The following is a 12,701-nucleotide window of genomic DNA, read 5'->3' on the forward strand; positions in this document are numbered from 1 at the left end:
GCGGTGCTGCTTGATATCGCGGGACAGGGTTACTTTGAAGTGAGTCTGTTTTAATGTCATGTAAACAGCGGTGCTGCTTGATATCGCGGGACAGGGTTACTTTGAAGTGAGTCTGTTTTAATGTCATGTAAACAGCGGTGCTGCTTGATATCGCGGGACAGGGTTACTTTGAAGTGAGTCTGTTTTAATGTCATGTAAACAGCGGTGCTGCTTGATATCGCGGGACAGGGTTACTTTGAAGTGAGTCTGTTTTAATGTCATGTAAACAGCGGTGCTGCTTGATATCGCGGGACAGGGTTACTTTGAAGTGAGTCTGTTTTAATGTCATGTAAACAGCGGTGCTGCTTGATATCGCGGGACAGGGTTACTTTGAAGTGAGTCTGTTTTAATGTCATGTAAACAGCGGTGCTGCTTGATATCGCGGGACAGGGTTACTTTGAAGTGAGTCTGTTTTAATGTCATGTAAACAGCGGTGCTGCTTGATATCGCGGGACAGGGTTACTTTGAAGTAGCTTGCTTAACTGTGCTTTAAGGTATTTAAGTAAAAAGCCAAACTCAAGCAGCGAGAAAACGGCAGCAGGATGCCTATAGAGGTAAGTGGGGCTGCAGTATTTGGATCTGCCGCTGTTTAGACTATTAAAATAGACGAGGAACATGGTTCTGCATTTCTGAACTGGGATGAACCCTGCAGTATGGAGGGGCAGGGGGTGATCTTAACGAGAGGTCTTGACTACGTGTACTTCCATTATATAAAAGGGTTTCAATAAAGTTAATAAAAAACAATGCATTTTTACAAATTGTCATTTCTTATTTATTTAAAGTAAGCCTTCTAAAATCCTTTTTTAGACTTAAATTGTATACTTGTATCTCTTCACTACATACAACCCTGCTTGCTGTTCCTACTGCTTGCAGGGCAGGTCAATTATATCCCCAAGCTAAGAAAGCAAAATGCACTGCTGCTGTACCCTCACATTCACGGGACCCTAATCACAAAATGCACTGCTGCTGTACCCTCACATTCACGGGACCCTAATCACAAAATGCACTGCTGCTGTACCCTCACATTCACGGGACCCTAATCACAAAATGCACTGCTGCTGTACCCTCACATTCACGGGACCCTAATCACAAAATGCACTGCTGCTGTACCCTCACATTCACGGGACCCTAATCACAAAATGCACTGCTGCTGTACCCTCACATTCACGGGACCCTAATCACAAAATGCACTGCTGCTGTACCCTCACATTCACGGGACCCTAATCACAAAATGCACTGCTGCTGTACCCTCACATTCACGGGACCCTAATCACAAAATGCACTGCTGCTGTACCCTCACATTCACGGGACCCTAATCACAAAATGCACTGCTGCTGTACCCTCACATTCACGGGACCCTAATCACAAAATGCACTGCTGCTGTACCCTCACATTCACGGGACCCTAATCACAAAATGCACTGTTGCTGTACCCTCACATTCACGGGACCCTAATCACAAAATGCACTGCTGCTGTACCCTCACATTCACGGGACCCTAATCACAAAATGCAGTGTTGCTGTACCCTCACATTCACGGGACCCTAATCACAAAATGCACTGCTGCTGTACCCTCACATTCACGGGACCCTAATCACAAAATGCACTGCTGCTGTACCCTCACATTCACGGGACCCTAATCACAAAATGCACTGTTGCTGTACCCTCACATTCACGGGACCCTAATCACAAAATGCACTGCTGCTGTACCCTCACATTCACGGGACCCTAATCACAAAATGCACTGCTGCTGTACCCTCACATTCACGGGACCCTAATCACAAAATGCACTGCTGCTGTACCCTCACATTCACGGGACCCTAATCACAAAATGCACTGTTGCTGTACCCTCACATTCACGGGACCCTAATCACAAAATGCACTGCTGCTGTACCCTCACATTCACGGGACCCTAATCACAAAATGCAATGTTGCTGTACCCTCACATTCACGGGACCCTAATCACAAAATGCACTGCTGCTGTACCCTCACATTCACGGGACCCTAATCACAAAATGCACTGCTGCTGTACCCTCACATTCACGGGACCCTAATCACAAAATGCACTGTTGCTGTACCCTCACATTCACGGGACCCTAATCACAAAATGCACTGCTGCTGTACCCTCACATTCACGGGACCCTAATCACAAAATGCACTGCTGCTGTACCCTCACATTCACGGGACCCTAATCACAAAATGCACTGCTGCTGTACCCTCACATTCACGGGACCCTAATCACAAAATGCAATGTTGCTGTACCCTCACATTCACGGGACCCTAATCACAAAATGCACTGCTGCTGTACCCTCACATTCACGGGACCCTAATCACAAAATGCACTGCTGCTGTACCCTCACATTCACGGGACCCTAATCACAAAATGCACTGCTGCTGTACCCTCACATTCACGGGACCCTAATCACAAAATGCACTGCTGCTGTACCCTCACATTCACGGGACCCTAAAAGACTGTTTTAAGGAATATTTTGTTAGGAATGTTTTTCTGAAGCCGGATTGTTCATTAATTCAATCATGCTTACAATTCACTAAAACTGTTATTTTCATTATTTCCAAAGAACCTACGGAATTGTTTCCAAATTCTCGTTAACAAAATAAATAAATAAAACAAAACAGGCCTTAAAGTATTGTGACTGGAGCCGTTCTTGCGATTGGATTCAGCGCCCGCTTCATTCTGACCTCGTAAGGTTTTTAAATTGAGCTGCCTTGCTGCTGTGCAGGTCTTGAGTTGCCATTGCCATATCTTCAGCTCAATCAAGGACAGTGTACCCTGAATCGCTTTTCAGCGTGCAGCGTGCAGCAGACATTGGGGCGCGTATATCATGAAGTAATACAGTAGAACCCCACACCCCAGTTTAACTTCACGCCCGTCCGCTCTTGTTTACAACAAGAGTGAATCAGCAGCTGCATCTTCATCAGTAGCAGCTTGTGTCTGGAATTTAAAACACTCCGGCCATGAGCAGGTGCTGCTATCAAGAGACAAACACTGACAACTGATGCCCTCCCTGCGTTCATTCAGAGATATTTATACTCCTGCTGGTGGTCGCTGTTAGGAATTGGGTTATTCCCAATTTCCATTCTGTTCTGTTGACTGATTGAACTGCTTTCAAACAGCTTTCAGCTCCACTTGCTGTGGCATCTCCTCATGCAATGATTTGTAGGGGCTGTTTTCCAGTTGAAGTTCTATGACCAGATTTTTAAAATTTTATTTTTACATTATAGTTGTTTCCAAGACTGCAGGAGGGGTGGCAATAAGACTGCCATTGCATAGCAGTTTGATCCATTCCTGGTTTTTACTATAAAATAATGTACCTGTACACCGTGCGGCTAATCAAGCTGGCAGTTAAACCTGGATCGCGCGACTCTGCTGTGCAACAGGAGTCTTTACTGTCACCCCTGCAGACTGTGCTGCTTTGTGGATGGACTAGTGAGCTGACACAAGCTGGTCACTAGAAAGGAGTTTAATATTGCAACACAAGAGAAAAGGCTTCTCGTTGGGGTGCTAGAGTTTCTTTTGGGTCCTATCAGTTATCTTGCAGTTATGGGTGGCATGGAAAGCATAGACTGACATCCACAACCCTGAAGCAGTACACATAATAGAAATTATAACCTGTGTTTGAATTCATTTTTCCAGTTGTTTTGACATTGCAGGCAATAAGGAATTTGGACGATAATTATTTCTATCGGTAACAACCAGATTTAAAGACAAGTTTAATAAACTGCTTGTTTCCATCTGTTTAGAACGACTAGTCAGTACAGAAGCATTAAACATGCTTGTTAAGGGAGTGTCAGTTCCACATTTCAACAGGAGAATACTGCAGACATCTTCGGGGCCTGCCTTTGAATTACTAAGAGACATGAGTTGCATTTGTACTTCAGTGGGAGAAAAACAGCTTAAAAGAGAATTCTATTGCAGTTTGTTTGACTTGTCTGAGTCTGAACTAGAGGTGGTAAAGTACCTTCAGGGTTTGGTTGTTCAAAAGAAGGGCTGGCTTGAATAAAATGTTGAAACAGGGAGGGAGGACCATACTTTCAGCGCATTGCCTTGTATGTGAAACTCTGCTGTTTGCAGTCTGAAGCACAGAGTTGTAAAAGGGTGGAAAATCGCAGCTGTCCCCTGCATCACACTGGAGGGCTTGATCTGGTGAGGAAACACTTGGCTGCTTTCTACAAAGACAAGTCATCGCCACTAATAATAAACTGCTCATGAGAAGAAGCAGGGACAACACTGGCAGCTGGAATGAGGAGATGACCAATCGCATTGCCTCGCTTTAAAAAGGGTTCTGAGAGGGGGAACCTCACAACACAGGGAGTTAGGAATTCTCACACCGGCTCCCAGCGGCTCCTTTCACAAGCCATGTCTCAGGTAAGGGCTTTCTGTATCTGTCTTCCTGACAGCTGCTTGAATTAGCGTTGCATGCAGAGATGCTGTGTGTTGGACATGCTTTTATAGCCTCTTAAATCATCACAAAACACTAAAAGTGAGGTTTCTTTAAGTATCAAAATACTAAAACTAAAACTAAGTCATGTAACTGAGCTCTTTGAAGTGTTTTCACACAGAATCTTCTACTTTCAAAAATAGAAATTCAGGGAGGAAGCACTTGGAAAAATGTGCTGTTTATGTTTTGCTGCTTATATACTTTTTATGACCACATCTGTGGATTAAACGATGCTTTGAAAGATGAGAATAAACCCTTTGAAACACATGAGAAGGGTTTCATGAACAGCTCACTTGATTCAGCTAATCACAATGGGCTTTAAGAAAAGCCAATCCCTGAAGTTTCTGTGCTCAGTGTGCTGGCTTTGAGCCCCTTGGTTGGCACTCCAGTGTGTTGATTCTCTTGCTGTTGTTTTGAGCCCCTTGGTTGGCACTCCAGTGTGTTGATCCTCTTGTTCTTGTTTTGAGCCCCTTGGTTGGCTCTCCAGTGTGTTGATCCTCTTGTTCTTGTTTTGAGCCCCTTGGTTGGCACTCCAGTGTGTTGATCTTCTTGTTCTTGTTTTGAGCCCCTTGGTTGGCACTCCAGTGTGTTGATCCTCTTGTTCTTGTTTTGAACCCCTTGGTTGGCACTCCAGTGTGTTGATTCTCTTGCTGTTGTTTTGAGCCCCTTGGTTGGCACTCCAGTGTGTTGATCCTCTTGTTCTTGTTTTGAGCCCCTTGGTTGGCACTCCAGTGTGTTGATTCTCTTGTTCTTGTTTTGAGCCCCTTGGTTGGCACTCCAGTGTGTTGATCCTCTTGTTCTTGTTTTGAACCCCTTGGTTGGCACTCCAGTGTGTTGATTCTCTTGCTGTTGTTTTGAGCCCCTTGGTTGGCACTCCAGTGTGTTGATCCTCTTGTTCTTGTTTTGAGCCCCTTGGTTGGCACTCCAGTGTGTTGATCCTCTTGTTCTTGTTTTGAGCCCCTTGGTTGGCACTCCAGTGTGTTGATTCTCTTGTTCTTGTTTTGAGCCCCTTGGTTGGCACTCCAGTGTGTTGATCCTCTTGTTCTTGTTTTGAACCCCTTGGTTGGCACTCCAGTGTGTTGATTCTCTTGCTGTTGTTTTGAGCCCCTTGGTTGGCACTCCAGTGTGTTGATTCTCTTGTTCTTGTTTTGAACCCCTTGGTTGGCACTCCAGTGTGTTGATCCTCTTGCTCTTGTTTTGAGCCCCTTGGTTGGCACTCCAGTGTGTTGATTCTCTTGTTCTTGTTTTGAGCCCCTTGGTTGGCACTCCAGTGTGTTGATCCTCTTGCTCTTGTTTTGAGCCCCTTGGTTGGCACTCCAGTGTGTTGATTCTCTTGTTTTGTTTTGAGCCCCTTGGTTGGCACTCCAGTGTTTTGATTGGTTGGCACTCCAGTGTGTTGATCCTCTTGCTTTGTTTTGAGCCCCTTGGTTGGCACTCCAGTGTGTTGATTCTCTTGTTCTTGTTTTGAGCCCCTTGGTTGGCACTCCAGTGTGTTGATTCTCTTGTTCTTGTTTTGAGCCCCTTGGTTGGCACTCCAGTGTGTTGATTCTCTTGTTCTTGTTTTGAACCCCTTGGTTGGCACTCCAGTGTGTTGATTCTCTCTTTGTTTTGAGCCCCTTGGTTGGCACTCCAGTGTGTTGATTCTCTTGTTGTTGTTTTGAACCCCTTGGTTGGCACTCCAGTGTTTTGATTCTCTTGCTGTTGTTTTGAGCCCCTTGGTTGGCACTCCAGTGTGTTGATTCTCTTGTTCTTGTTTTGAGCCCCTTGGTTGGCACTCCAGTGTGTTGATTCTCTTGCTGTTGTTTTGAGCCCCTTGGTTGGCACTCCAGTGTGTTGATTCTCTTGTTCTTGTTTTGAGCCCCTTGGTTGGCACTCCAGTGTGTTGATTCTCTTGCTCTTGTTTTGAGCCCCTTGGTTGGCACTCCAGTGTGTTGATTCTCTTGCTGTTGTTTTGAGCCCCTTGGTTGGCACTCCAGTGTGTTGATTCTCTTGCTCTTGTTTTGAGCCCCTTGGTTGGCACTCCAGTGTGTTGATTCTCTTGTTCTTGTTTTGAGCCCCTTGGTTGGCACTCCAGTGTGTTGATTCTCTTGCTGTTGTTTTGAGCCCCTTGGTTGGCACTCCAGTGTGTTGATTCTCTTGCTGTTGTTTTGAGCCCCTTGGTTGGCACTCCAGTGTGTTGATTCTCTTGTTCTTGTTTTGAGCCCCTTGGTTGGCACTCCAGTGTGTTGATTCTCTTGCTGTTGTTTTGAGCCCCTTGGTTGGCACTCCAGTGTGTTGATTCTCTTGTTCTTGTTTTGAGCCCCTTGGTTGGCACTCCAGTGTGTTGATCCTCTTGTTCTTGTTTTGAACCCCTTGGTTGGCACTCCAGTGTGTTGATTCTCTTGTTCTTGTTTTGAGCCCCTTGGTTGGCACTCCAGTGTGTTGATTCTCTTGCTGTTGTTTTGAGCCCCTTGGTTGGCACTCCAGTGTGTTGATCATCTTGCTATTGTTTTGAATGTTCACCTGCCAAACTCAAACTCACTGCTTCAGAACAATCTGAATGTGATTTAAGCCCCCCAGCTTACATGCAGAACCCTTGTAAAGTTTACCATAGTGAATCTGCATGGTCAGTGCAGGCTTTTCCCATGGTTATACAGTACAATGCATTAACTGTAGTGTACAATGGTTAACCACACCTCTCTGTGCTTTTCCATGCTTTCACTGTGCTTTTTATTACACTGCTGTGCATTTACTGTGGGGAAACTTCTATAAGGGAACATAGAGAGGATTTGTGAATTTCCCCTGGACTCATTCGTGTGTGTATGTCTCTCTCTCTCTCCCTCTCTCTCAGCCCACGGAAGTGAAGAAGAAGAAGCGCCCTGCAGTGAAGGAGGAAGACCTGAAGGGGGCGCGGAATAAACTGGGCTTGAAGGGAGAGGTCAAATCCAAAACCTACGCAGTGATGCAGGAATGCGGTGAGCTCAGTGCCATTACACAGTGGGGTCGAGTCACTGGTACTGGTATATGTCAGGATATTGACCTCTTGTTTTGGGTATGGGGGAGGGTTGCAACTGGGATTGCATTGGCAACAACCAGGTGAGTTTACCTGGGGTTTAAATAACATAGAGAAGAGTGATCGAAGGAGGGAGCAAACACATAATCTCACGGCGAGGACAGAAAAGTGTGCCGATCTAATAAACTAGAATCCAGCATCTTTACAGTGCGAGAATCACAGAGCCCAGTGAGCCTTGGGAGAATCTACCATGGGAGAATGATTATTTGGCTCAGACCCTTTAAGTTTGCAATCAGGGTCTAGAATCTGTAGTAGTTGGCATTTCTTTTTGATATGGTCCACGGAGAGGTGAAGACCCTTTCCAAAGACCAGCATGGGAAGCTGCCTTCCCTTGCCTGCCTTCAGAACAAAGAAAGATTCCACCCAGTCCTCTGTTCTGAGACTTATATCTGTACAGATTTCCACGTTGTCTTTAGAAAACTATTTACAGACGCACCAGGGGGATTATCCAGTTTTACAGATTAAGTTGTTTTTGTTTTTCCTGGAGTTCAGCCTGATCTTATGCAAGCACCCCAGGACCGGGGAGCTGGAAAGGCTGGTTCTTTTGGAAGCTCAAGTTCTGTTGATGCAGGGTGGGCAGTTCGGGCAGGTGCACACGTGTAGTACAGATCTGAAACTCAGCGTGATGTGCAGGGCTGGCATTGAGGTGCTTGGGGGTACATCTGCACCTGCTGTGGCTTGTCTAACTGATGTAGAGTGTTGCATTTGGGTACAAGGCAAAGCCAGAGGGAACACGACTCAATACAAATTCCCATAGGGGGGCGCAATAACAAGGATATTGGACCTTATTTGAACCCTGTCGTGTGTCAGTGCTTTGATACACGCACAGGCTACAGAATATTCAGTGTCTCTTACCTGTTTAATACCTCCGTGTTATGGGCGTTTTGTATGATTCTCTCTTGTGCCCACACATCATTGTTTACCAGGTTTAGAATGAATGGCTCTTTTCAGCAGCAGGGGAGACTTCTCCTAAAAGCTGAATTTCTGAAATCTATTTTTTTTTTTTTTTTTTTTTTTGACAGAGCAAGCCGGTATTCCGGCCCCGTCTGTGTTCAGCCACGCCCGAACCGGGACAGAGACTGTGTTCGACAAGCCCAAGGAAGAGACGCCCAAGAGCGTCTTCGGGAAATAGAGACCCCTGCTTCTTCACAGTGACGGGCTGAGGGGAGAAGTCGTGGTTGTGAAACAAGCCAGCGTCCCAGCTGGGAATGTGTTCAGCTTGCATAGCAGTGTGTAGAGAGCTGCATCAGAGGGGAACAAGGGCTTTTCTATGGGTGTTATATACAGTTTAAATATAATCAATTATCAGCAGGAGAACCCATTTGATGACGTTTCAGTGAAGTTAATTTCTTATTGTTTTATTGATATTTGTTCTGTATTCAATAAAATAAATCTTGTTTTTTTTTTTTAAAAAGAAAACAGTTCCTTGCAGTTTATTTGAATGGCTGGTTTCACAGTCCCTGGTTATCACTCATTTTGGCCTACCTTGTGTTAAACTGGTAAAGGCAGTGCAAGATTAGTGCTAATCGGGCTGGTGAAACCAGCTGTGTTAAGCATGTGTTTTTGTTAATAATGCTGATAAGAGATAAGAAGATTGGTTAGCATTCTGAAAATATCTGCTATTCTCATGCCAATACAAACACTATCATCGAACTTTGAATTGAAAGAGTTGATTCAGGTTTATGTTCAAGGCTATTGATTGTTGTAAACATCAACATGACAGACTGAACTGCCCATCTATGTTGTATTATGTATATATATATATATATAATATATATATATATATATATATATATATATATATATCTTATCTATATATATATATTACAATGTTTGCATTGTTAATTTAAATCGTTATTAGTAACTTGAACACTTGTGTTAATCCTGCTGAATTTGAACTTGTGTTAATCCTGCTGAATGCTCTTGAGTTACTGCACAGTTTCACAGTGAATTCTAAATGTACATTGCTGCAAATGCACAGGGAAACACCCGAACAAATCACATGGCGTTTAAAGACTCATGTCTTCTGCAGAGCACAACCCAAACGCTGGTCTGCTTGACTTAAACTGAACAAAAATATAAACGCAACATGTAAAGTGTTGGTCCCATGTTTCATGAGCTGAAATAAAAGATCCCAGAAATTTTCCATACACACAAAAAGCTTATTTCTCTCAAATTTTGTGCACAAGTTTGATTACATTCCTGTTAGTGAGCATTTCTCCTTTGCCAAGATACTCCATCCACCTGGCAGGTGTGGCATATCAAGAAGATGATTAAACAGCATGATCATTACACAGGTGCACCTTGTGCTGGGACAATAAAAGGCCACTCTAAAATGTGCAGTTTTGTCACACAACACAATGCCACAGATGTCTCAAGTTTTGAGGGAGCGTGCAATTGGCATGCTGACTGCAGGAATGTCCACCAGAGCTGTTGTCAGAGAATTGAATGTTCATTTCTCTACCATAAGCCGCCTCCAACGTCGTTTTAGAGAATTTGGCAGTACGTCCAACCGGCCTCACAACCGCAGACCACGTGTAACCACGCCAGCCCAGGAGCTCCACATCCGGCTTCTGCTTTCCCTGTGTGCTCAGTGTTTTCTGTTTGTAATGCATGTTGTCTGTGTGTATGCAGGGTGTCTGCTTTGCCTGTGTGCTCAGTGTTTTCTGTTTGTAATGCATGTTGTCTGTGTGTATGCAGGGTGTCTGCTTTGCCTGTGTGCTCAGTGTTTTCTATTTGTAATGCACGTTGTCTGTGTGTTTGCAGGTTGTCTGCGTTTTCTGTGTGCTGAGTGTTTTCTGTGTGCTGAGTTTCTGTGTGTATACAGGGTGTCTGCTTTGCCTGTGTGGTGAGTGTTTTCTGTGTGTATGCGGGTTGTCTGTGTGCTGGGTGTTTTCTGTGTGTTGAGTGTTTTCTGTGTGTTGAGTGTTTTCTGAGTGCTGAGTGTTTTCTGTGTGTATGCAGGGTGTCTGTGTTGTCTGTGTGTTGAGTGTTTTCTGTGTGCTGAATGTTTTCTGTGTGTATGCAGGTTGTCTGTGTTGCCTGTGTATTGAGTGTTGTCTGAGTGCTGAGTGTTTTCTGTGTGTATGCAGGGTGACTGCGTTGTCTGTGTGTTGAGTGTTTTCTGTGTGCTGAGTGTTTTCTGTGTGTATGCAGGGTGACTGTGTTGCCTGTGTGTTGAGTGTTTTCTGTGTGCTGAGTGTTTTCTGTGTGTATGCAGGGTGTCTGTGTTGCCTGTGTGCTGAGTGTTTTCTGTGTGTTGAGTGTTTTCTGTGTGTATGCAGGGTGTCTGTGTTGTCTGTGTGCTGAGTGTTTTCTGTGTGCTGAGTGTTTTCTGTGTGTTGAGTGTTGTCTGTGTGTTGTGTGTTTTCTGTGTGCTGAGTGTTTTCTGTGTGTATGCAGGGTGTCTGTGTTGCCTGTGTGCTGAGTGTTTTCTGTGTGTATGAGTGTTGTCTGTGTTGCCTGTGTGCTGGGTGTTTTCTGTGTGTATGCAGGGTGTCTGTGTTGCCTGTGTGCTGAGTGTTTTCTGTGTGTTGAGTGTTTTCTGTGTGTATGCAGGTTGCCTGTGTGCTGGGTGTTGCCTGTGTGCTGAGTGTTTTCTGTGTGTAATGCAGTGTTTTCTGTGTGCTGCTGTGTGCTGAGTGTTTTCTGTGTGTATGCAGGGTGACTGCGTTGCCTGTGTGCTGGGTGTTTTCTGTGTGTTGAGTGTTTTCTGTGTGCTGAGTGTTTTCTGTGTGTATGCAGGGTGTCTGTGTTGTCTGTGTGCTGGGTGTTTTCTGTGTGTTGAGTGTTTTCTGTGTGCTGAGTGTTTTCTGTGTGTTGAGTGTTTTCTGTGTGCTGAGTGTTTTCTGTGTGTATGCAGGGTGTCTGTGTTGCCTGTGTGCTGAGTGTTTTCTGTGTGCTGAGTGGTGTGTATGCAGGGTGTCTGTGTGTGCCTGTGTGCTGAGTGTTTTCTGTGTGTTGGGTGTTTTCTGTGTGTTGCAGGTGTCTGTGTGGTGAGGGTTTTCTGTGTGTTGAGTGTTTTCTGTGTGCTGGGTGTTTTCTGTGTGTATGCAGGGTGTCTGTGTTGCCTGTGTGCTGAGTGTTTTCTGTGTGTTGAGTGTTTTCTGTGTGCTGGGTGTTTTCTGTGTGTTGCAGGGTGTTGTGTTGTCTGTGTGTTGAGTGTTTTCTGTGTGTTGGGTGTTTTCTGTGTGTTGGGTGTTTTCTGTGTGCTGAGTGTTTTCTGTGTGTATGCAGGGTGTCTGTGTTGTCTGTGTGCTGAGTGTTTTCTGTGTGCTGAGTGTTTTCTGTGTGTTGAGTGTTTTCTGTGTGTTGAGTGTTTTCTGTGTGTTGTGTTTTCTGTGTGTATGAGTGTTTTCTGTGTGTTGCTGGGTGTTTTCTGTGTGCTGGGTGTTTTCTGTGTGTTGGGTGTTTTCTGTGTGTTGCAGGTGTTGAGTGTTTTCTGTGTGTTGAGTGTTTTCTGTGTGTTGAGTGTTTTCTGTGTGCTGAGTGTTTTCTGTGTGTATGCAGGGTGTCTGTGTTGCCTGTGTGCTGTGTGTTGAGTGTTTTCTGTGTGTTGCAGTTTTCTGTGTGCTGAGTGTTTTCTGTGTGCTGAGTGTTTTCTGTGTGCTGAGTGTTTTCTGTGTGTATGCAGGGTGTCTGTGTTGCCTGTGTGCTGAGTGTTTTCTGTGTGCTGAGTGTTTTCTGTGTGCTGAGTGTTTTCTGTGTGTATGCAGGGTGTCTGTGTTGCCTGTGTGCTGAGTGTTTTCTGTGTGCTGAGTGTTTGTTGTCTGTGTGTGAGTGTTTCCTGTGTGCTGTGTTTTCTGTGTGCTGAGTGTTTTCTGTGTGCTGAGTGTTTTCTGTGTGCTGAGTGTTTTCTGTGTGCTGAGTGTTTTCTGTGTGCTGAGTGTTTTCTGTGTGTATGCAGGGTGTCTGTGTTGTTTTCTGTGTGCTGAGTGTTTTCTGTGTGTATGCTGTGTGTTGCCTGTGTGCTGAGTGTTTTCTGTGTGTATGTTTTCTGTGTGTTGAGTGTTGCCTGTGTGCTGGGTGTTTTCTGTGTGCTGAGTGTTTTCTGTGTGTATGCAGGGTGTCTGTGTTGCCTGTGTGCTGAGTGTTTTCTGTGTGTTGAGTGTTTTCTGTGTGTTGGGTGTTTGTGTGCTGGGTGTATGCTGTG

General features: G+C 44.9%; 1 protein-coding gene across 1 annotated transcript; it reads left to right on the top strand.

Annotated features, from left to right (window-relative positions):
• The first annotated feature begins 4,293 nt into the window (after window positions 1-4,293).
• Window positions 4,294-9,306, top strand: LOC121297865 (musculoskeletal embryonic nuclear protein 1-like). The gene is made up of 3 exons (XM_041224424.1): window positions 4,294-4,424; window positions 7,328-7,451; window positions 8,572-9,306. Exons 1-3 carry the CDS (start codon window positions 4,416-4,418, stop codon window positions 8,679-8,681), a joined length of 243 nt encoding a protein of 80 aa, XP_041080358.1. The 5' UTR covers window positions 4,294-4,415; the 3' UTR covers window positions 8,682-9,306.
• The last annotated feature ends 3,395 nt before the right edge of the window (window positions 9,307-12,701 follow it).

The sequence above is a fragment of the Polyodon spathula genome, chromosome 23 (genome assembly GCF_017654505.1).
Source record: "Polyodon spathula isolate WHYD16114869_AA chromosome 23, ASM1765450v1, whole genome shotgun sequence".
In the NCBI taxonomy this organism is placed as follows: domain Eukaryota; kingdom Metazoa; phylum Chordata; class Actinopteri; order Acipenseriformes; family Polyodontidae; genus Polyodon; species Polyodon spathula.